General features: G+C 47.1%; 6 protein-coding genes across 6 annotated transcripts; 5 read left to right on the top strand and 1 right to left on the bottom strand.

Annotated features, from left to right (window-relative positions):
* Window positions 1–2,210: 2,210 nt before the first annotated feature.
* F4812DRAFT_464334 (kinase-like domain-containing protein) lies at window positions 2,211–4,793 on the top strand (the record flags this gene model as incomplete). The annotated part of the gene is made up of 4 exons (XM_047938333.1): window positions 2,211–2,982; window positions 3,101–3,152; window positions 3,217–3,472; window positions 3,562–4,793. The coding sequence occupies 4 exons, from the start codon at window positions 2,211–2,213 to the stop codon at window positions 4,156–4,158; spliced, it is 1,677 nt and encodes a 558-aa protein (XP_047794491.1). The 3' UTR covers window positions 4,159–4,793.
* Window positions 4,794–5,196: 403 nt separating this feature from the next.
* On the bottom strand, window positions 5,197–6,582 carry F4812DRAFT_453988 (uncharacterized protein; the record flags this gene model as incomplete). Its single annotated transcript, XM_047936565.1, has 3 exons — window positions 5,197–5,467; window positions 5,536–6,014; window positions 6,073–6,582. The coding sequence occupies 3 exons, from the start codon at window positions 6,580–6,582 to the stop codon at window positions 5,197–5,199; spliced, it is 1,260 nt and encodes a 419-aa protein (XP_047794490.1).
* Window positions 6,583–7,175: 593 nt separating this feature from the next.
* On the top strand, window positions 7,176–9,795 carry F4812DRAFT_407723 (Di-sulfide bridge nucleocytoplasmic transport domain-containing protein). The gene is made up of 4 exons (XM_047932319.1): window positions 7,176–7,532; window positions 7,665–8,647; window positions 8,708–9,127; window positions 9,197–9,795. The coding sequence occupies exons 1-3, from the start codon at window positions 7,424–7,426 to the stop codon at window positions 9,062–9,064; spliced, it is 1,449 nt and encodes a 482-aa protein (XP_047794489.1). The 5' UTR covers window positions 7,176–7,423; the 3' UTR covers window positions 9,065–9,127; window positions 9,197–9,795.
* Window positions 9,796–10,932: 1,137 nt separating this feature from the next.
* Window positions 10,933–14,720, top strand: F4812DRAFT_1681 (nitrogen assimilation transcription factor nirA). The gene is made up of 4 exons (XM_047929903.1): window positions 10,933–12,821; window positions 12,871–12,989; window positions 13,066–13,300; window positions 13,364–14,720. Exons 1-4 carry the CDS (start codon window positions 11,476–11,478, stop codon window positions 14,283–14,285), a joined length of 2,622 nt encoding a protein of 873 aa, XP_047794488.1. The 5' UTR covers window positions 10,933–11,475; the 3' UTR covers window positions 14,286–14,720.
* A 1,775-nt stretch (window positions 14,721–16,495) lies between these two features.
* F4812DRAFT_1684 (FAD/NAD(P)-binding domain-containing protein) lies at window positions 16,496–18,333 on the top strand. The gene is made up of 2 exons (XM_047929907.1): window positions 16,496–17,511; window positions 17,587–18,333. The coding sequence occupies exons 1-2, from the start codon at window positions 16,657–16,659 to the stop codon at window positions 18,040–18,042; spliced, it is 1,311 nt and encodes a 436-aa protein (XP_047794487.1). The 5' UTR covers window positions 16,496–16,656; the 3' UTR covers window positions 18,043–18,333.
* A 754-nt stretch (window positions 18,334–19,087) lies between these two features.
* Window positions 19,088–20,831, top strand: F4812DRAFT_464332 (uncharacterized protein; the record flags this gene model as incomplete). The annotated part of the gene is made up of 8 exons (XM_047938332.1): window positions 19,088–19,221; window positions 19,282–19,324; window positions 19,435–19,671; window positions 19,738–19,940; window positions 20,000–20,138; window positions 20,195–20,280; window positions 20,343–20,515; window positions 20,572–20,831. The coding sequence occupies 8 exons, from the start codon at window positions 19,088–19,090 to the stop codon at window positions 20,607–20,609; spliced, it is 1,053 nt and encodes a 350-aa protein (XP_047794486.1). The 3' UTR covers window positions 20,610–20,831.
* Between the last annotated feature and the right edge of the window lie 408 nt (window positions 20,832–21,239).

Here is a 21,239-nt window from a genome sequence, read left to right as displayed (position 1 = left end):
ACGTTCCTGAATAAGAAAAGGAAAAAGGATGGTTTGAAACCCATCATCACTACAGAAGGACCAGCACCAGGGTAAGATTATACAATTGTTTTTGATTTATCTACGTGACTTTTGCCTACTCTTCTCTTTTTTTTTTCCTTTCCTTTGCTTTGGATTTCTTTTCAATTTCCCCTTTCCATTTACTTCTACCTACTGCATATGCAGATCACCATTACGACGCATAACACAATTCATTGTTGCGTTGTACACGGTTGTGAGTTGAGATGTAAGGTACTTCACATCTTGCAGCCCGTACCTATGTAAGCCAAGCCAGCAAGCAAGCAAGCCGTAAACGAGGAAGCATTGGAGAGAATCCAAGATGGCGAACGGAAATCCCGACAGGGACAGATAAAACTTGGACTTTGGAACAGAAACCAAGGGAAAAAAAAAAAGAAAATCCAATGAAGGGAGACAATACCAAATAATACAGGATAAATCGCAAATCCCACCATACAATGGCGTCGACAACAAAAAACAAGCTTCTTCTACACATCGGAGACCATGATACACACACCTGGGTTATCTTCTCTCTTATCGGTCATCTGCCATCCCGTCTTGACTCTTCCTGGCCCGGGTATCTGCATATATAACATATGCGGACATGCACGCGCACACATCCTATCTGACGGTGTTATGTTATACCAGAGCAGACTTATAACGACAAATCAGTATGTTCTTATAAGCTACATCTATCATCTGCTCTTTTATGGCGGGGCTGAGCCGAGCCGACCGTCAGTTATTGTTGCATCACCACCCAATCCCTCCCCCTCTATCAATCCCACCTCCCACCTTCCACCTCCCCTCCCCTTGGCCCGCCTTTCGGCCCTCCCCTGAAAAGGGTCAAGCGCTATTCCAACTGCGGAGTGTAGTCGATGGAGGGGCTTCCCTGTACGGGTCACAGCCCTGTCAGGATCGGGACTCGACCGTACAGAAGCTACAAAGTTCCAACAGTGCTTTGAGCCTTTAGCGCCCACAGCTTCTTTCTCGCCGTGCAAACCTGGTCATCCTCTCCATAATCAGAAGCCTATCTACTAAAATCAACCATATCCCGTCACGCTTCTATATTTTCGCATATTCAGATACAGTCCATCCACCGGGTCAACTTGACTTGACTTGACTGGGGGGGGACTGACTGGAACTGCGACGGGGAGAGGGGGTAACTTGATTATTACCGTCTCTTTTTCGACACGCAAGCGCATCGTTTGACGAAGATCACTACAGGCATCTTTTTTTTTCTCTTGATGAACTGCACTTTTCTTCTACTCTTACCTTTATACTCTTCATTCTCGGCTGAGCTGTGTAGCGCGACGGCGGTGCTATTCATCGCTTGTAATGCGCTGTGGTGCGATTTTATCACGCATTCACTCAATTCACTCAACTCACCAGAACATCTCTTGTCGTACATAATTGTTAACAAGACTGGTGGTTTACTCTTGTCAATTCTTTCTTTTGAACCCTTGCTGATCCCCGTCATTACCTTCATCGCCTACATCGCCTACATCGCCTATATTGTCGTCTATTTATTTCATTTCCCATGGTATTTCTCTTATATACTTCCTAAAACCACTTGAGGATTGATCCTATTATTTGCTCTCTCTCCGCTTCTGACTATCAAGCACATTCTATTTTCGCCTGGAAGAGTGCGCCACACCAGACGCAATGGCTACCATGAAAAAAAGGTTATTACTTACCATCTACTACTATTACTACTGACCACGGCTTGGAACTCCCCTCCGACTTTATTACATCTTCCTCTCTCACTTTCCCCCACCCCACCGCCACCATCAGAGTTATTGCGACTGGGTCGGGTCTACCTAGTCTACCTTGTTTACCCAGTCTACCCTGACTGGGCGAGGGGATCTTGATGGGGTTTTACCCAAGCTCGTCTTTCCATTGGCACATCTAGTTTCGGGCCGCCAGGGTGCCGCTCGCATAGTCAAACAACTAGGATCAATGAGCCTGCAGCCCGCCGCCACATTGCCAACCTCTTCTCGAGCTTGCTTGCGCTGGCTAATCTATATTTCACTTTTCATCATTGTCGCTACTGAATTCCTGTTTCAAGTCGCGCTATTATTCACTGATATATCGCTTGATATTATTTTGCTTTCTTTCTTACTTGGACACGTTTGGTTGCTAATATTACCTGATATAGACCGCCGCATCTATCTAATATGAATCAACACTCCCCCACATCGTCCTCCGGCCCAGAAGACGCCGCCGAAAATACCGCGGACGAGGAGGACTCTGAAGATTACTGCAAAGGTGGATACCACCCTGTCCAAATTGGAGAGAAATTTAAGGATGGAAAATATACGGTTGTACGAAAACTTGGATGGGGCCACTTCTCAACGGTCTGGCTTTCGCGAGATAACACGAACGGTAAGCACGTCGCATTAAAGGTCGTGCGATCCGCCAGTCACTACACTGAAACCGCGATCGATGAAATCAAGCTACTCCAGAGAATCGTCCAAGCGAACCCTAACCACCCCGGCCGGAAGTACGTCGTCAGCCTGCTTGACTCCTTCGAGCATAAGGGGCCGAATGGAGTGCACGTATGCATGGTGTTTGAGGTTCTTGGAGAAAACCTTCTAGGATTGATCAAGAAATGGCAGCATCGCGGCATCCCCCGAGATCTCGTCATGCAAATCACAAAGCAGGTGTTAATGGGCCTGGATTACTTGCACAGAGAATGCGGAATCATTCACACAGATCTCAAACCCGAGAACGTTTTGATAGAGATCGGAGACGTAGAGCAGGTAGTGAAGAAGGTGGTGAAGAACGACAACTCGGACAAGGAAAACAACAGAAACGGAAGGCGGAGGAGACGAACCTTGATTACCGGCAGTCAGCCGTTACCGTCGCCCTTGAATGCGAACTTTAATCGGGACAACCTCTTCCCATCGACTAAATCCCACAGCAGCCTCAACGCTATGTTACACGACGGTACGTACCAAAATACCCTTCGGCTATCCCTACATAGGTGATATTTGGGCTACTACTTTATTTCTCCCATGTTATAATTCAATATAATATGCTAACAGATCCTTCTATTTTTTAGCAGCAACGCCGAGTTCGTCTACCAGCGATAGGCAGGGTCAGAGGGAAAAGACAGCGTGAGTTACGCCTATCAGTCCACCCATTCCTAAAGTAGTTTGCTAAAAATATATATTTCTGTAGTGAGCTTCTTACTAAGGAGGTGTCTGGGATTTCTCTTGACAAGTCCGCGACCGGCGATACAGCTTCTACCAGCGAAAAGAGGAAGCGGAAGCGGAAAGGGCCAATTATTAATGTCAAGATTGCGGATTTGGGAAATGCTTGCTGGGTCTCTCACCACTTCACGAATGATATCCAGACAAGGCAATATAGGTCACCAGAGGTTATACTGGGTGCCAAATGGGGCGCAAGTACTGACGTGTGGAGCATGGCCGCCATGGTAAGTTACCCCTTCATCATCATTCAATCTTGTGCTGCCAGTTGTTCCAATGGGGAGGGTTATGTCGCTAATGGGGAGTGCTTATTTAGGTATTCGAGCTGATCACTGGTGATTACCTTTTCGATCCTCAATCAGGAACTAAGTACGGTAAAGACGACGATCATATCGCACAAATCATCGAGCTTCTTGGGCCCTTCCCCAAGGAACTCTGGAAGACTGGTCGCTGGTCCCAAGAGATCTTCAATAAAAGGGGAGAGCTTCGTAATATCCATCGATTGCGACACTGGGCGCTACCCGACGTCCTCCGTGAAAAGTACCATTTTAAGGATTATAAGGATTTGCCGCCCAAGGAGCGGGAGGAGAAGGAGAAAGCTCGGAGAGATCGGGCTGAGGCCAAGGCTAGGGCTAAGATGGAAGCCAGGAAAAACGGCGAAGACGAGGATGCTGTAGAGGAGCTCTTCCCTGACGATGAACCTGCTCTCGAGTACCAGCCCAGTGAGGTGTCTGAGTTCCTCCTTCCGATGCTCGAGTTACTACCCGAAAAACGCGCGAATGCTGGCGGCATGTCTAATCATCCGTGGCTGGACGACACGCCGGGTATGGAGGACATTAAAATAGAAGGACTCGTACCCGGAAGTAAAGGCGAGGGTATCGAAGGCTGGGCCTGTGAGGTGAAGAAGCGGTAGAGTCTTTTGTTATATGTCGCTAGTTCTCGGTAATGGTGATAATGATACATCGGGTTTAGCCACGGGAATAGTTGCGGGAGAGAGACACGACCAGTCCTTTTTAGTCAAGGAAAGAGAAAGAAAGAATCTAACATAGAAACGGGCTTCGATCCAATGATTTACGACTCCGCTTCCGGTAGCAGAGAAGAGAAGAGAAGAGAAGCGAAGAAAATTTGTGAAAAGCGAGAGCAATACAAGTTCCAGGAGTAATGTGTTTATTATAGTAGAACCTGGAACATTATTTTTTTTTAAAAAAAATGGTTTCCTCGTTTCCTGGAATTCTATGACCATTTATTCCTTGAGAATTATTTCCATATAAGGGGTAGGGGTAATGAATGTGATGAATTGGTGGTTTTGGGGGGCATAAGTACCGATGTGTGTGTGCCTTGGAACTTTGCCGATGGTGTCATGTAATATTAGCTCCCTGGGTATCTGAGGTACCTGTCTTCCTAGGTATATATATATATAGCTCTTCTTATACAGCCAGCTTGACTCATATTACTACCTATCTAGTCTTACCTTAAAGGGACAGGAGTTTGAGCTGGACATGCTGAGATGCAAGGTTTGTTTGTATAAGGCAGGCAACTAACTAGCTTATTGCGACGAACACAATAGAGTTTATTCATCAAATCTCTACCTATTAACCTCATGAACGTTGCAATTCCATATCTTAGGTAAGTATCTTAGTTAAGTAGGTAGGTAGGTATTTGGGATGATGTTTTTTTTCTTTCTTGGACCCAGGTGGATGTTCGATGTGCTAAAATCAAAACCTTGGGATCACCTAACCTGAACTACCGATTACCAGAGAGGCTTGAGTGAAAATAGAGAGGTTGTGCAAACCGCAACTCCAAGCACATGCATACACACACACACACACACACATATACACAAACACACCACGTAGAATAATAGCATCGACTGGTAAAGAAGCTCCGCATGATATGATTTGCAATTTGAAAGTTTTTATAGCAGTCCAATCCAGCCAGCCGTGTGTTTGTTTCAGCCCTTCTTCTTCCCCTTCTGCGTCATCTTGCGGAATGCTTCGATTCCGCTGGCGCCTATTGGTCGGTAGTCCGGAGCGCGCGATGGATCGAATGTGCTGCGCGGGGCGATCGTGTACGTCGAGGGCAGGCCCATGACACGGGCCTGGCTCACGTCTCTTGCGGGAGCTAGCATGCGTGCACGCTCCTCTTCGGCGAGGCTTTGTGTGGTGTGGCGTTGGTTGAGCGTCAACTGACTGCTCGTGGCAACTTGTTTGAGCTTCGCGGCCCTGTTGAGAGTATTATGTTAGCAAGAAACGATTTAAAGTAAATAGATAAGGGGGTGTCTTGGACATACTGGTAATCGAAGTCTCGCGTCTCGATATGGCGTTTCTTGTAGTCGTCGGTGCGCTTGAGGATAGGTCTACTCCACTCGCCCAACAGACGCTCAGCCATGCGCTTAATACTAACCTCGGGTTTCTTGCTCTTTGTATAGAACAAGACAACCTTGCCGATCCCGCTTGATCGCAGGGTTTCCTTCTCAATAGGGAGGCGCGTCAAAGCTTGGAAAATGTCGCGCTGAATGTTGTAGGCGGGTAGAGAGCCGTCGTTAAGGGGCTCGAGGAAGAATTTTACGTGTTGTAGGAAGTTGGTGTCCGGGTCGATAACCGCTGCCTGATTGGTGTTACGATTAAGCAGCGCCATCACCTCGGGGAGGAGCTTTAGCTTGTGCAGGGCAGGCTGCCCGGCTTCGCGTGCCTGGTTATCTGCTTGACAAGCATTCTCCATGCGGACTTTAAGGTCTGCAATTCGCTCGTCCAACTCATCTTCCAGATCCTACGAGAGTAGGGGTTAGTGAATGTAATAGACCAAATTGCCATTCGGTAACACGTACCACTTCATCCTTCTTCTTACGTCTAGAACCTTTCGGCTTCGCCTGATTCCTAGCTGCGCGTTCAATGGCTCGACGCCGTCGCTCCTCAGGTGGTAGGTTCTCTTCGTTCTCAGGTTCCGATTCCTGCTCTGGGGCATCTGCTCCAGGAACCTTGCGAACACGCTTAGTGTGTAGAATCTCGCCGTCTGCTCCGTCGTTATCATCGTCGCGCGATCGCTTCTTCGCGCGTCGACCTTCCTTCGGTTTCTTCGTAGCCGTTCCCTTTCTCTTTCCAGCTTTCAGTGTACGTGCCACGTCCTCATCGATAACCTGAGGTTCGGGGCGCTTCTCGTCGACGCGGGCTGTGGTAGGGTCATAGTCGTCGAATTGATCTTCGTCGATGTCGGATAGAGCATCTGAGTCTTTGTCTGAATCGCCAGCCCGAGCAACGTCATAATCCCCTAGTCCTTCACGAGTCGTATCGTTCTCTTCCTCGTGGAGGCTCCGAGAAGTGGAACCCGCGTCTGACATTTTGGTTGGCGTAGTTCGAAAAAGAAGGGGAAAAAAAATCGATAAAATTAAGAAGGTGGCGAGAAGAGAAAGAGAAAAAAAAAAAGGAGTCGGCTTGATGAAAAGTTGAGAAAGTTGTGATGAACTTTGCTCAACTAGCTACAATCTTAATTATCCGTAGAAGGTTTAAGAAAAATAGGGCACAAATAGGAACATTCCTCGGAATGGGAACGAAGTTGGAAAAATTAAGAAAACATGTATTAAAAGGCAATGGATAAAATTCGTCAACGCCTATCTCTCAAGGCACGGTTGACGAATTGATGAAGTTGTCTTTTATTTTAAAAAGCTGAGAATTGAAGGAAACAACTGCGAACAAAGACTTGGAGGTATTAGGTAAGATCCCAGCAATACAACCGTCTTGGCCCATGCATTATGCACGGGTACATTGTGTGTAAGTATTCTTCTAAAATGTCCCTTACGTGGAACCTTCATTAATGTCGCATGAGTACCTGGATACTATGTACTGTGTACTGTATGATCTGTATGATTACATAATATGTGGACCTAACGAATATCGAAAAAGACCATTAATTTTTTGTTTACTTCGTCGCTGACGGTTGCCAACAGAAACTGCCCATTCTCATGAGACCCGAAATCCAAATAGTTGACCGCGAATTACTTGCTACACCGGAGGCTCCCAAAGAAACCACAACCGTCTTAAATCCTTTTCAATACCGCTTTTCACCTTACCATTTTTTGTGCCATCAATTGGCCCTCTTTACAAGCTACCGCATTGTATCATTTAATTATTTTTTTCTTCCTCAAGTTCTTTTTTTGTCTATGGTCACTTGATCAAGGCCGAATGGACCGACGAAGCTATGAATCTCCCATGGACTGGGAATACCAGAATAATGCTCCCGTAGACCCATCAAGTCCATTTGTGCAGTCTGCTAAACAAATACAAGCTAAAGGTATGTTAATACCCATTATAAGTTCGATTCTAGGGTTGCCTTCACCTACAGAGATATACATAACTAAGGCTACATGGACGAGAGAAACAAGTATTGCGAAGGATAAACACTAATATTTTGTCGCCGTTCTAGGTATCTTTGGCTCTTCCGTACTCAATAGCAACGGCCCTCAAAGAACTTTCGGTCAGGCCTCGTTCGAACGCACGCAAAGCTCACCATCTACCCAAAAGACCCTTCCACCTGGGCCACGTCAATCCTCTATATTTTCCACGTCCGGCCTCCCGAGGACCGCTACTGCGCCTCCTTTCCGAAATCCAGCATTCACAACGCCAAGAAAACCATTTGATTCCGATGCCCTATCTGAGTTCTCGCCCGCCGAGTCTAGTCCGGCCGCTACTGACGTCTCCGACTATCCCGACACCCCCGAGAACGACCGCTCATCTACATTTGCTCAAATGACGATAACACCCGCGACTGTGAACAAATTAAGATCGTTATCGCCAAAGAAGGCATCCGGTAAAGGTGAGATAGCTAGGACCATCTTTGCTTCACGAGACAAAGTGCGCAAAAGGAAGCGGTACAATGCAGATAGAGACGTTAGCGGATACCGTCTACCTTATCTCCAGCCGGACGAATGCGAGGATTCTGATTATGAGTCGGATGAGAGCACATTCCAGCCAGGGAAAGCCCGCAAAGACCAGACGAAACGCCGCAAGGATGGTTGGTTCGGCGCCTTTCTAGCCACCGTTCAACGGCATCCATACGCTCCGAGTATTCTTGGTTATTGGTTAACTTTCGCATTTAATCTATTCTGCGTATCGGCCGCGTGCTGGATCGGCTGGGCCGTCATCGATGGTTTGCGCCAGGACTTTTCTACTGAGAGACAAGCTCTAAGGGCTGATATCCTCGCCGAGATTGAGAAGTGCACAAGCGATTATCGAGAGAACAAATGCTCTCCTATAGAGAAACGCTTACCCGCCATGTATGAGTTGTGTGATCAATGGTTCGCCTGCATGAATCAAAACCCAGACAACGTCAAACAGGTATCAAGCAGCGCGAAGGAGATGGCTAAGATTCTCAACGAGATTGTGGAGACCATGTCCTACAAGACAATTGTTAGTAGATTCTCTATAAGATGTGCCGACTATAGAAGCAGTTAGCTAACGTCAGACCAGGCTTTATTTATCATATTGTTCACGATATTTATATACAGCGGAAAGTCGTTATACAAGAGCGCGAACGCATTCACGGATATTCCCCAGGTTCATCCACCTGCGCCGTTTCCGTCACATCATGCAAGCGATCCACATTTAAAGCCTCTGCCCCAGCAGGTGTATTGGCAAGCGATACAACCACAGACTCCACGACATACGAACAACCGACGCTTCATCCATGACGAAACCCCGGACACGGATGAGGTGTCGAGATACTCTCTCCCGCCCCCGGAGACTCCTATCTCGCGACGAAGTCCATCCAAAGGCGAGCGAGGTAGAAGTCCAACGAAGAGTAGGAGCCCAGTAAAGCGATACTGAGGCCAAGGGGCGAGTAACTTGTACGATAGAGAATAGAGCGTGTGGGCAGTGGCACAAATAATTCCTGAGCTGTTAACAATTCGACCTTGGAATAGGTTAGGTACCTGTAACCATACGGTGTGCAACTACCTACCTAAATGTGTTACAATTCCATAATAATGTATTTCCAAGCCAGATGGTTAATATACCTACCTAATTGAGGCTGTTGCCCTCTGGCATAAAGCATCCACTGACCATGAACTTCGAGATACTGATTGAACTAGGTAACCTAGGTATCCATGTGAAATCAAGGTAAGAAACCCAAATCATAGGGCACGAGGATTTCGATGTTTTAATAATGCAAAAGAATCATTAGTGGAAATGCCTAAGCCGTACTCTGTCAGGTTATATCGATAAACCTATAAGTAAAATAAATGCTATTTAGGTATGAAAAGTACCTTAGGTCCCTTGCATTAGTTGACCTTTTGTACCTAATGTTATTACTTGCTATATATCCTCCACTCTCCACTTCTAGATAGGTGTTGAACTATACGACCTACATGCTGGACTTGCGCTTCTGAGTCGACCACATTACTAATGTAGGTACCTACCTTTCGGGGCAATATGTAAGGTAGAAATAGGTAAAATATAGAAATACGGGGCGATTAGCGCTGAATTTTATTTTTAAACAAGCCCGGGCTCAGGTACTATGTAAGTTAACATACTTCACAGATAGCTTAGTTAGCAAGATCGAAAATGGAGTAGATTTCTCTTGTAGGATATACAGGAGACTGTACCTCAATTAAACCCGTCATAAATAAATCACAGTTGACCAAGCTTCCCGTCATAAAAGCCCGATAGGTTCTTTATTGGTTATTCTGGCGTTTACAGTCATTTACACTGTCTTGGCGTAGGTATATGCCTGGCCTACATGTATTTTCGGTACATGAACCAACGATTGTATTTACTACCTGCTCTCTGTATTTTAAGTGATTTATGATTTTCTTGTGCCTAGGACGAATTTGCTACGAAACTATGACGAGGTTATGAATGGAGTTGAGATATGGGGAGGGTAAGATACACATACCTACCTAATATTATACAATGCTATACTCGACACCTAGTACATACATGTAGTTAGGTACCCATGGATAGGACTTTTTTAGAAATGCAGTTTAGAGCAGGACGTCGGGAGCATTTGTTCCCAAGAGTTCCACATAGTACATATTTGCTAAACCTATTGTGGCTTTCGAAGCAAGACGTAGGATGACGAGGTCGGTCTTAAACCCCGCCTAAGTCATCGGCAGGGGTTGTTAGATACTACCAAACCAGCCTAGACATGCACGTATTGCACGTATTTGCATGTATTAGTAACACGCATAGGGCCTAGCATACATATAGTAGGTGTGGCGATTGATGGGATTTTCAGAATCCCCTTTCTATTTTTCCCATCCTTACGTTTTGAGTCCATGTCTATTTGCCTTGCTCGTCGCTTTTTGCACATCCTATGTATTCAGCAGACACCATTCCATTAGTGAGTTAATTGTGAAGTTAGATAGCAATATGGTCTAGAACAGACAGGAGTTGGAGGTTGTTGATTTGTCAATTACCTACAAAGTATAGAGTTACTTCTATAATTCAAATTTCAAGCTACCCAGGTACATAGATAGTATCCTACAGAAAACGACAGGGCCTTCCCGTAAAAGTCTGGTCTGTTACACAGCAGCTGCTGAGAACCTAAAATGATATGTACCGGCGCAGTATTTTATACATATCTGAGGTATTGCACAATATATTGCATATTGTATATTGTATACTGTATACTTGTCTGTATACTTGTGGCAGGTGCAGGTGCAGGTGCAGGTCGAGGTCCTACACAGAGATATGCAGGTAAACTAGCGCAAAAGCTGTTATCCTTGAAACACCCAAACTTCTAAAAGGCAACATTCAAACTTCAAAGACCTTGAATTCTAGTCATCACTTTTCTTCTACACATACCTCAGTTGCCACTAGGTTAGGTACCCTTCACATACTACTTTTCTTGAGGTGTATAACCTAATCCAATGCAAAAATTTCATTTACAATGCACCACCATTCCACCACCTATCTAACACGCAACATTTGTACAATAAAGCGTGAACTGCTTGCTTCTTCTCCTCCCCTCGTTTAATTCGAGAAAACACCTAATACTTTTTTTTTTATAAAAAAAAAAAAAAGTCAAGACTGCCCCGCGCACTTCCCACGTCCAAGCTCGTTGGTACGGGTTCGCGCGCCATCTAAGTTAAGGCGCGCTCTTTTCCGAGATAGTTCGAATGCACGACGCGCTTTTTAGCCATTCGACACTCTCTTCTAGCTGATAGGAGGTGCTTCCAAGTCTGCTAACCCATCTCTCTAACCTGAGTATGCCCTACTGCTAGCCTTGAAACGCTTCAATGGAAGGGGATCCAGGTAGCGGACTATCCAACGGCCAGACGTCTTCGTCGTCTAAACCCGCCAAAACCCCGAAATATGAACCCTCTGCGCCCCCTGCCGCTTCTGGAGCAGGCAGTACCCCACACCCTCAGCTGTCGAAGCGTAGGAGAGGTCTAGGTGTTGTCACTCCTAACGCGTGTACTGAGTGTCGAAAGAAGCGTGCTAAGTGCGATGGCCAGAAGCCGTGCGGTCGGTGCAAAGCGCAGAAGGATGTGGAATGTATATACGAGATCCCTGTCCGGCAATCCAAGGAAAACCTGCGCCACGAAATTGAAGCCCTACGGCGCCAACAACGCCAGAGCGATTCCGTCTTCTCCGCCCTCGTTCGTCCCGACTTGGTTGAGGAGGTCTTACAGAGACTGCGCCAAGGGCAATCCGTCGAAGGGATATCGGAATGGCTGGGTAGTGCTGGTAGTGCTGGTGCTACCTTACCTTCTGCTGGGCCCAGCTTTGCTAGGCCAGTCGAAACTAGAATCGGCGTTACGCTACCTCCTCTTTCAACTTATGGCGGTACGCTCGCCGGTCCTAATGGCTTCAACACCATGGGTTTAAGCCCCGCGGCGGGTCAGGCACACACAATGAACCAGGACTTTGACCCAAACAGCCCTTGGAATTTCTCATCGCATAGCCAGACCGTATCAACCCGTAGCGATTCCCATCCGGATATTATGCAGTGGGCATCCGAGGCGCCTCCGCGGTCCCGTGTTGGCACATGGCTCCAAGAGCAGTCTTCAACGTCTGAAGGACCCCGATATCGTGGAGTAGACCAAATTCTTTCGCCGTTGGATCCCCCCGAAGTAAAAGTTCCCCCAGGCACATGGACTACCGTAACTGCGGATAATGGTTTGGTATCGCATCTTCTAGCCCTCTACTTCTGCTGGGAATATCCAACGTTTGCGTCGCTTAGCAAGGAACATTTTATGAAAGATTTCATCGCCGGGAGGGATCGATATTGCTCGGCGATTCTAGTAAACGCATTGCTAGCTCTTGGCTGTCGCTTCTCGACCCAGCCAAATACGCGAGCGAATCCGAACGACCCACGTACCGCAGGGGATCACTTTTTCAAAGAGTCTCTAAGACTGTTTTACCGGGAAAACGACCATCATACTTTGACCACGATTCAAGCTTTAGGAATAATGTCTATTCGAGAAGCGAGCTGTGGAAGGGATTCGGAATCTTGGTATTACGCAGGGCAAAGTATACGCTTAGCCATCGAAATGGGACTCCACCGCCTACAAAACGATGGTGACGAGGATGAGATAGCTGTGCAGGCCGCGACATTCTGGGGTGCCTTTGCCTTGGACCAGTAAGCGCATTATCAGTTGCCTCTAGTGTTCCAGCTGACGTATATAAAGTGCGTGGTCATTAGCGACTGGTTCTCTGCCTCAATGTTCATGCTTTCCGCATTTGCCGCCAAAACCTGCCATTATAGATGATATAGAAGCTTCTCTGTGGGTTCCCTACACGGATGACGGTAAGTCGCATAAATGTCTCCATCAATGTACTGCCCGGCGTAGGGAGCATCTGACAGGGTCTAATTGGTTATACAGGTGCGCCCTTACAACGATCTTGCGAACAGCCTTCTAATGTGAGATCTGTCTACAAATGCTTCTGTGAGCTTAGCGAACTTGTTCACCAGTCGCTATATATTCTGCACTCTCCTGGCAAACCCGTCACAAGCAGAGAGTTACTCGGCATTTATACGCAATACTTGAATTGGTACGATAAAATTCCCGAGGTGTTGCGATTAGGTCACAACTTTACACCAGCGGTCCTCTTCGCTCAGTAAGTTTTGCCATACCATTCGATTCCTTTAACGCTGATCTACTTGAACTCATTCGTCTATAGTATGTACTATCACTTTGCAATTTTACTCCTTTTTCGACCCCTCATAAAACTTCGAGTTATTGGTTCGGGCATTCTTCCTCGCGATGTCTGTACTCAAGCCGCAGATGCAATCCAAGGCCTACTCCGTTCATATTCTCAACTCTATACGCTTCGCCGCACACCATCGTTTGTGCCGTACTTTGTACTTACATCCTCCATCATGCATCTCGCTATAGGCGCCGACGCGTCTAAGGGGCCATCCACCTCACTAGCAGAAGATTCGAACCCCTCGGCAGTTAAGCCCGAAGGCACAGAAACTGAACATAACCCTGGGCGGCTAACTTCTAGCAGCCGAGATGAAATAGAGCCTGTCTCGCTTTCTAGTACAATTACTGCGAAGTTAAACCCTCGGGTAGCTGAAGCTCTCAGCCAAGGTATCGCGCACTTAACCGAGATGGCACCATGTCATCATTTTGCGCACCAAGCTTTGAAAATTCTGCAATACCTAGCCAAAAAATGGGGGATCGAGGTGGACATACCACCGGGTGCGGATCCATCAGAAGAAATCGACAACTCAGTCCGACCAACAACGAGTAGCTTGAATTTCTTTGCGCCCAACGTCAATGAGGATGATTTTCTTTGCTCCTGGAGCGCTCGAGAAATTGGCGGTCCTGGAGGCATACAAGAAACGCAGGGCTTACCTACGCCACAGACGCATTTTAGTCGTGGGGAAAAAATGGAGGGCATCATAGAAGGTAGCCATAATAAGGGAGGATCTGAGCAAGATCCAACTCGTAGTTTTGGACCTGGCGGCGGCACTGGGACAGCTGCGCACGCTGCTAAAAGTCTAGAAAACCCATTGTTTTGGCCATTTCCTATGCAAGGTCGCCCAATGCTACCAGTGGGTAAACAGCTCGAAGAGGCTGGATTTCGCCCTCTTTAGACAGCATGGATCACGATGCCCAATATAGACGACAAACTTCTCGGCCAACTGTATAATTTTAAATTATATATGCTGGTTTCGTAAGTTTAGAGTTTGTGACGTATATATGATGGATTTCCCAGCCTCGGTATGTATATCACCTCAGAGACAATAACCTTATGCCTTGTCGAACGTGAGAGACTACGGCATACACGAAGCAAAACATGGTAAAGTTAGTGAAAAGAGAAGTATTTTGCGACAGAAACGGTCTTTCAGGGTTTGATGTGACGGGGTCGGTAAAATTCATGGTGATAACATTGATGGAAGAGGTTTAAGATGCAAGTAGATGATACCCCCAACATACGAAAGCGCTTGTCCTAAACCTTGGGTACTGTTGGAAATGAGCTTCTAGCTTGGGAGTGGTCCTTTGAATCATGTTTAGATAGATACCTAAGGTAGGTACCTAAGGTAACGTCGGAGAGGCTTAAGAGGACGAAGAGATAGATATTAATCACCCCTCGTGCAAAGCCATGTTATCTCTAAACAGAGCGATGGTTTCCCCCGTCCTCAAGCTGCTAGGACGTGTTGCAGGATTGGACGCAACTTAGAATAAACACCGTTTCTATTCACGTTGTGTTAGTGATTTCTTATGCCCTATCGTCAGTGTCAGCTTTAATAATAGCTGTGCGGCGGGCTCTTTCATGATGCTAGCGAAATAGCGCTGCCTGAACCGAGTTAGGATCCGATGACGAGATGAGGAGTTATCCGTTTTGCTATTTGACCAATTGCAATCACTGAAAGGTAGAGGCGGAGGAGATCTGACCGCGAATACATAGAACTCGGTTCGAAAAGTCGCAGCGGTATCATTTAGATACGATCCGGCTGGATAGATGAAAATAATTTATGGCAGATGGTGGGATTGCGCTCTTTTGTTATGTTTTGAGATGAGACTATTCTCAGTGTCAACAATTCTGATGCCTATTTTACCGTCAGATCCTGCGGACCCCAACTTCGTCTGGGAGACTTGGAGATCTGGGAGAGCCGCGAGACGGAATCTACGGACGAACGAATCACGAACCCATGTTCCCCTTATTCTCCATCTCCGTTCGGTAATAGTTGATCGATTCCGAGTTCACGTCTACTAGGTACCGCGTGACGCCCCAGATATTAATCCTGCGCACTCTTAACTGATATATCCGAGACTCGGGAAACTCGGATGGTTTCAAAAATACAGTTGGATTCTTGCTGCTAATGACGTTTACGAGACCATCCAGAATTACATTTACTTTCTTTTTTTCGTATCTACATTTCGTCTAGATCTCTTTGACATACCTAGCATACCCATAGTTAAATTAACCTAACGTTTTTTATTTCGATGCCTGGGATGGATCTTTTACTACCCACTCGTTGGTGTGAATCTTATCAACCAATCATCACAAATTAAACCCCCCGACCTAAAGACGATCTTACCAAGTCCCATGCCAGCCAGGGCAGATCTAGATAAGGCCCTGCCCTGCCCTGCCCTGTAATCTGCAACTGGCTTATAATCAACTTCATGCGGCTGTTCCGGGAAACTTCGTGTTGGTTACCTAATAGAGTAACTATTCATGCCGTCTCATCATAGCTTAGGTCAGGGATCTTTGGAATCTTTCAGCCTTATAAGATTTACTTGAAGCTAAGGGGACGATCCCTTCCTACTGGGTCATGCGAATATCATCCATTACCTGATCGCTACGCCGTGTTCTGGATGTCTGGGATGTTTACATAGGTAAACTAGGAGATTAGTAGTGCTTCTATCAGTAATGCGCTTGTATTCGTGGGCTTATTTCTGAGACTAGATCAATACCTTTTCTTCTTCTTTTTTTTTTCTTTTTTAATTCCTTGATTCCATACACGCACTCCATATACCTTTTTGCGCCGGTCAACCCTCCACCAATCCTACAACCTTGTGCAGATCTTTGAGACCTTTTCAGCCCTATATCTCTCATAGAGTAACATCTTCTTCGTGGGAAGCTTAGCTTCCTTACTCCTATCCTAATAATGGAATGAGCGGGATTCCCTAGAATCATGACACTCTTGCAAGGGTCATGTTCGACCCGCACCCAGCAATATCAAAGCATAGCTCAAGCTCACAGTTCAGTCCTGATATAGAGTATGCGATATTTAGAACGATCCTTTTATACCATGAATAGAGCATGTTTCTTGATATCTTTTTTGAGAAATGCGGAAATGCCTCTGGGAGCTGCCTCCTTAAAAGGCCTTCCCTCTGCCGCTGACTATGGAACCTAGAAGCACCATGCCAACCCACGAACAATTCCACCACTAGTACGCATTATCTTTTTATATAGTTACTTTCCTCTCTCTCTATAAACATAACGCTTTTTCTGGAGCCATGTCGAGTTCACCTTCAGCAATAAGAGTCGCCATCATAGGCGGTGGACTAGCTGGTGCCGCAGTTTTGCGCGGGCTCTTGAGATATCCACATATCGCCGTTGACATGTATGAATCCCGGCCTACGTTTAGGGACGAGGGGCCGGGACTTTCTTTCACGACAAGAGCATTGGATATTCTAGCTGCTATCGACCCAGACCTGGAGTACTGTCTCGACCGCGCCGGTGCCGTTTTCAGCACTACTGAGACGCGAGTGGCTAGTGGTCCCGACGTTGGGCGAGAGATAGACATCAGCGGGCTTGGGTGGAATTGCAACAAGAACGTCAGCCGCCAGGCTTTTTTATCAGAGGTGCTCGGTTGCGTGCCGCCGCATATGATGCATCCTAGCACGCGGATATCATCTGTTACAGAGCTGCCCTCGGGACAAGGGCTATTGCTGACGTTTGCAGATGGAGCTAAAAGGGAGTACGACATTGTCATTGGCGCAGATGGTACTCACGGCTTTACGCGACAGCTTGTTCTGGGCAACGACGAGTATCTAGTCAAGCCTTATCCTACCGGGTTTTGGAGCTTGCCTATCAAAGTACCTCTTCGGCGGGCACAGCAGCTTATGGGCACGCAGTCTCTAGACACACGGAAACCCCGCCACATGGGTTGGATCGGAGACGGGACAGGTATAATATATGACCTGCTTGACAATGGCACCGAAGTCCAGATCATTGTTTTCGGCAAGACCGGGGATATAAGGGAGGACGATGGGCTGTCGGAAGCGTCGTGGGCGAAGCTCTTCACCCCGGACGAGTTCCGGGCGATGTTCTCAAGCAACAGGGTGCAGGTATGCCAGGGCGCGATCGACGTAAGTACCTAGAACCTAACCTAGTAACTACCTTACCCAACAAGCAGATTGATGTCTCAACTAATCTCCCCCAAGCTTATCCTGAGCGTGTATACTGTGCAAGTAGCCGCGCTTTGCTTGCTCGAGCATCGGCCAGCACCGACATACGTGACCGACAACATCTGCCTGATCGGCGACTCGGCACATAGCATGCTGCCGTTCCCCGGCGCCAGCACAAGCGTTTCCGTCGAAGAGGCGTTGATCCTGAGCACCCTTCTCGGCCGGCTCCCATCGAAAGCCGCGATCCCGGCTGCGCTCCGAGCCTTCGACCAGGTGTGCCGGCCCCGGGCCGAGGACGCCGCGCGATTGAGCGTCGAGACGGGACTGCTCGTCACCGGGCGCGCGCCGGGCATCGGGCTCAACGCGGACCTGCTCCAGCAGCACCTGAGGCACAAGTTCGACTTCCTCTTGAACGTCGACATCGAGGCGAGCCGAAGCGCCGCTGTCATGATTATGGACCAGCTGCTTGGGGTCGGAGGATCATGGCCTTGACGAATGCTGGCTAGGTGATTTTCCGTCGGGGCGGGGTGTTCCCACGGCACGTCTTCTGTCATCTCTTCGCTTGTTTTCCATAGATCTATTTCCTTCTCTTAGATTAGGTAGATGTTCGCCTTCAACCGTAGGGCGGCGAGGGGATGTCGCTCTGTGTCTTATGGTGCATAGCGATTGGCTGGGTAACGCGTATTAGACTGGCTGCATACACGCGGGAACGGGGTTTTACAGGGCGTGGAATTGATGTATTAGAGGTTTCCATAGAGGTTAAATTGAATTACTAGATTAACGAATCCTATTGACTTTATACTTACCTCTCCTACCTAGGTGCCTGCCTACCTACTTTTTTAAGCGTGGTGGTATTGCAACATACTATGGATACTGCGTGTAATAAAGAAGCACTGACGAGCGAAGGGTTAGATGTATCTAGAAAGACTTTTACAACAGGGTATTTAACATTAAATAGTTTCTGCCAATATCTAGTAGGTACTTGTCTGCCTCTACTATCGTAGTTTACGCACCGAGCCATAGGGGAAAGATTACCGAGGTATCTAGCTTTCTATTTTCCCATGCCTGTGTAAATCAGCTACCAATCCTAGGTACTCGTCAAATTATTTTTATACGTCCTTATCTCAAAGCTTGATGGTCACCAGCGACTTTGAAAGAAAATACTTGACTACCTATATCTTGAAAATAAGATCGCAATCAAGACTCGTGTAGAGATATTCGGTAGTTATGGAAGAATATACGTGAGCCAATGAGTATCCCTCTACGTTACATCTGCTCATTACCCTGGAGCTGGAGCCAGGGTTGGAATGGCTAATGCGATATTAACCATCGATATAGACTGCCACCATGCAGTTCATTCATAGAGCATACAGTCGGCACATCGTTATGGCATATGGATTCTAACTTGACTTATTATGGCTTGGGTTTCTACGGTACGGTTTGCCTTGGGCACTATGCTCGTTCGTCTTCCTCCTTTGAAGTTGCTCGCTCCTGCGCCCTCTTCTTGACTTGCTTTGGCTACCTACCTATAATCACGATGTTTTGGTCTACGCTACTATCGCTTGCGGCATTCGTCAAGGCGGCGCCGCAAGTAACTCCTGTGAAAGGACCTGGAAGTAATAGCCTTGTTAGATTTGGATGTTCCCAGGTCGTAATTGAGCGACTTGACCCGTAAGATCTAAGTTCCTTAGAATCGACCGAATGAACAGCCCCTAATTCATGTTACTATAGCCTCGTAAATCCAGGGGTGAACCCATCCCCGCACCTTCACCAGGTATAGTCTCCGTAACTTCTTTAAGATCATCTGGCTCACTATCTTTCAGATTGTCGGAGGAGTATGTATCTTGTTGGCACTCCTTACGACATTAAACTTAACTCCTATAGAATGCTTTTAACGCTTCGATTCCATCCGCGGATGTCTCGTCTTTGGCTACTTGCACCACGTGCAGCTTCAGTGACGACTTTTCTAACTACTGGACGGCCAACATTTACTTCAAGGCGCGAAACGGTACTTATAAGCGAGTGCCCCAGATCCCGAATAGGTTTCTTGAAGGGTCACAAGGCGGCGTGACGGTATACTACCTGTCGCCTGGGAAGAGCACAGTTACTGCATTTAAACCCGTAAGATTAATGACCTTTCGTACTTCGTTCTTGTAGCTGTTGACACTCAAAACTACCTAACTTAAGGGATTCCGCATGCTTTTCGGAGATTCTATGAGACGCGAAAAGAAAGGGGCAGGTCTGAAGTCCCAGAGCTGTTTTCGCTGCTTCACAGGCCCCAACTTTAAGGGCGACGATTATTCGCCTTGTGCTGATCCGAAGCTGGACACCGAGACGTTTCCTGCGAAACCGTGTCTAGGAGGCATTCGATCTAATATTCACTTTCCAATGTAAGGTCATCTTGCTCCCCCAACTGGATCCAGTAGTTAGAAACTAATACCGAATCTAGTTGTTGGGATGGAGAACGTCTAGACAGTCCAAACCATCAGGACCATGTAGCCTACCCCGTCGGAGGTCCTTCGTCGTTCGCTACTACTGGAAATTGTCCGTCGACTCATCCTATTAAGATTCCGCAGTTGATGCTTGAGGTGCGTAGTATCTACCCCTAGGAACGCACAAAAACTAAGCAGGTCGTTTCCAATAGATTGTCTGGGACACCACCGCGTTTAATAATCCGGATGATTGGCCCGAAGATGGATCTCAACCTTTCGTTTTAAGCACAGGAGACAAGTAAGTTCAATCCCCTAGGTACGGAACCTCAGTACTTAATCGCGATGCTAAGATTAAACCAGCACCGGGTACGGTCAACACGCCGATTATGTATTTGGATGGAAAGACGACGCTCTCCAAAGATTGATGGATGGGGCCTGCTTTGGTAACACCTGCAAGGGGGTGAAGACGCAGGCTTTCGCCGAAGCGAACAAATGTTCTGTTCCAAACACTGTCGACGAGGTTACTGAAGGATGTAAGCCACGCCCTCCCTGCACTATCTAATCTGGATAGCTACTGATGAACGAATAGGGCTCGAGCAGCTCCCGGGAGATGGAAGCGGGGCCTGATTGCTGCGCCGAGGATAAGTTCAGGATATTCAGTTAGTAGCATCCGGTAGAATCATCGCGGATCGCACGACGACGGTACTCTATCGGATCAGCGTTCATACAACATGATTTTCTTCATAATCTTTATGAAATTTTTCCATGTTTTGAAAACCTACCTAGACACCTAGATATGGTTCTATCTTCAACGTGTTGATGCCCGATGATCAAGAAAACAAACACAAGGGATGGTTAGCCAAACTTCCTGAGTTTTTCTCCGGTTGTATTTATTTGAATCTCGTTCTTGTTGCACCATCGCCTCTTTTGCTGCCTATCGTGGTCTGTCATTCCCATAACCCTCCTCCCCTTATCAGTGCTCTGCGTGTTATTATTATATTGCCTTGGGTAACTCGGATGTCAATATGTTAGCAGTATCAGTGTCCTCTTCCGTCGCCCGCGAGTCACTAGATACATGTTATGAGATCGCTCGGACGTCTTCCCCTATGTCTGATTGCTTGCCCTTCCATGCTGCGGCTTTGTTCTTGTCTCACCATTGGGAGCGTTGACTATAAGCATAACGTTAAATGTCACAAATCGTGGCTTCATCGGCAGGCTCCCTTGTGGCAGATAAACCCTATTGGTGAAGGAAGAATT

This window comes from Daldinia caldariorum, assembly GCF_022478825.1.
Source record: "Daldinia caldariorum strain CBS 122874 unplaced genomic scaffold F4812scaffold_1, whole genome shotgun sequence".
Taxonomy (NCBI): domain Eukaryota; kingdom Fungi; phylum Ascomycota; class Sordariomycetes; order Xylariales; family Hypoxylaceae; genus Daldinia; species Daldinia caldariorum.
This window is presented reverse-complemented; position numbering and strand designations above follow the sequence as displayed.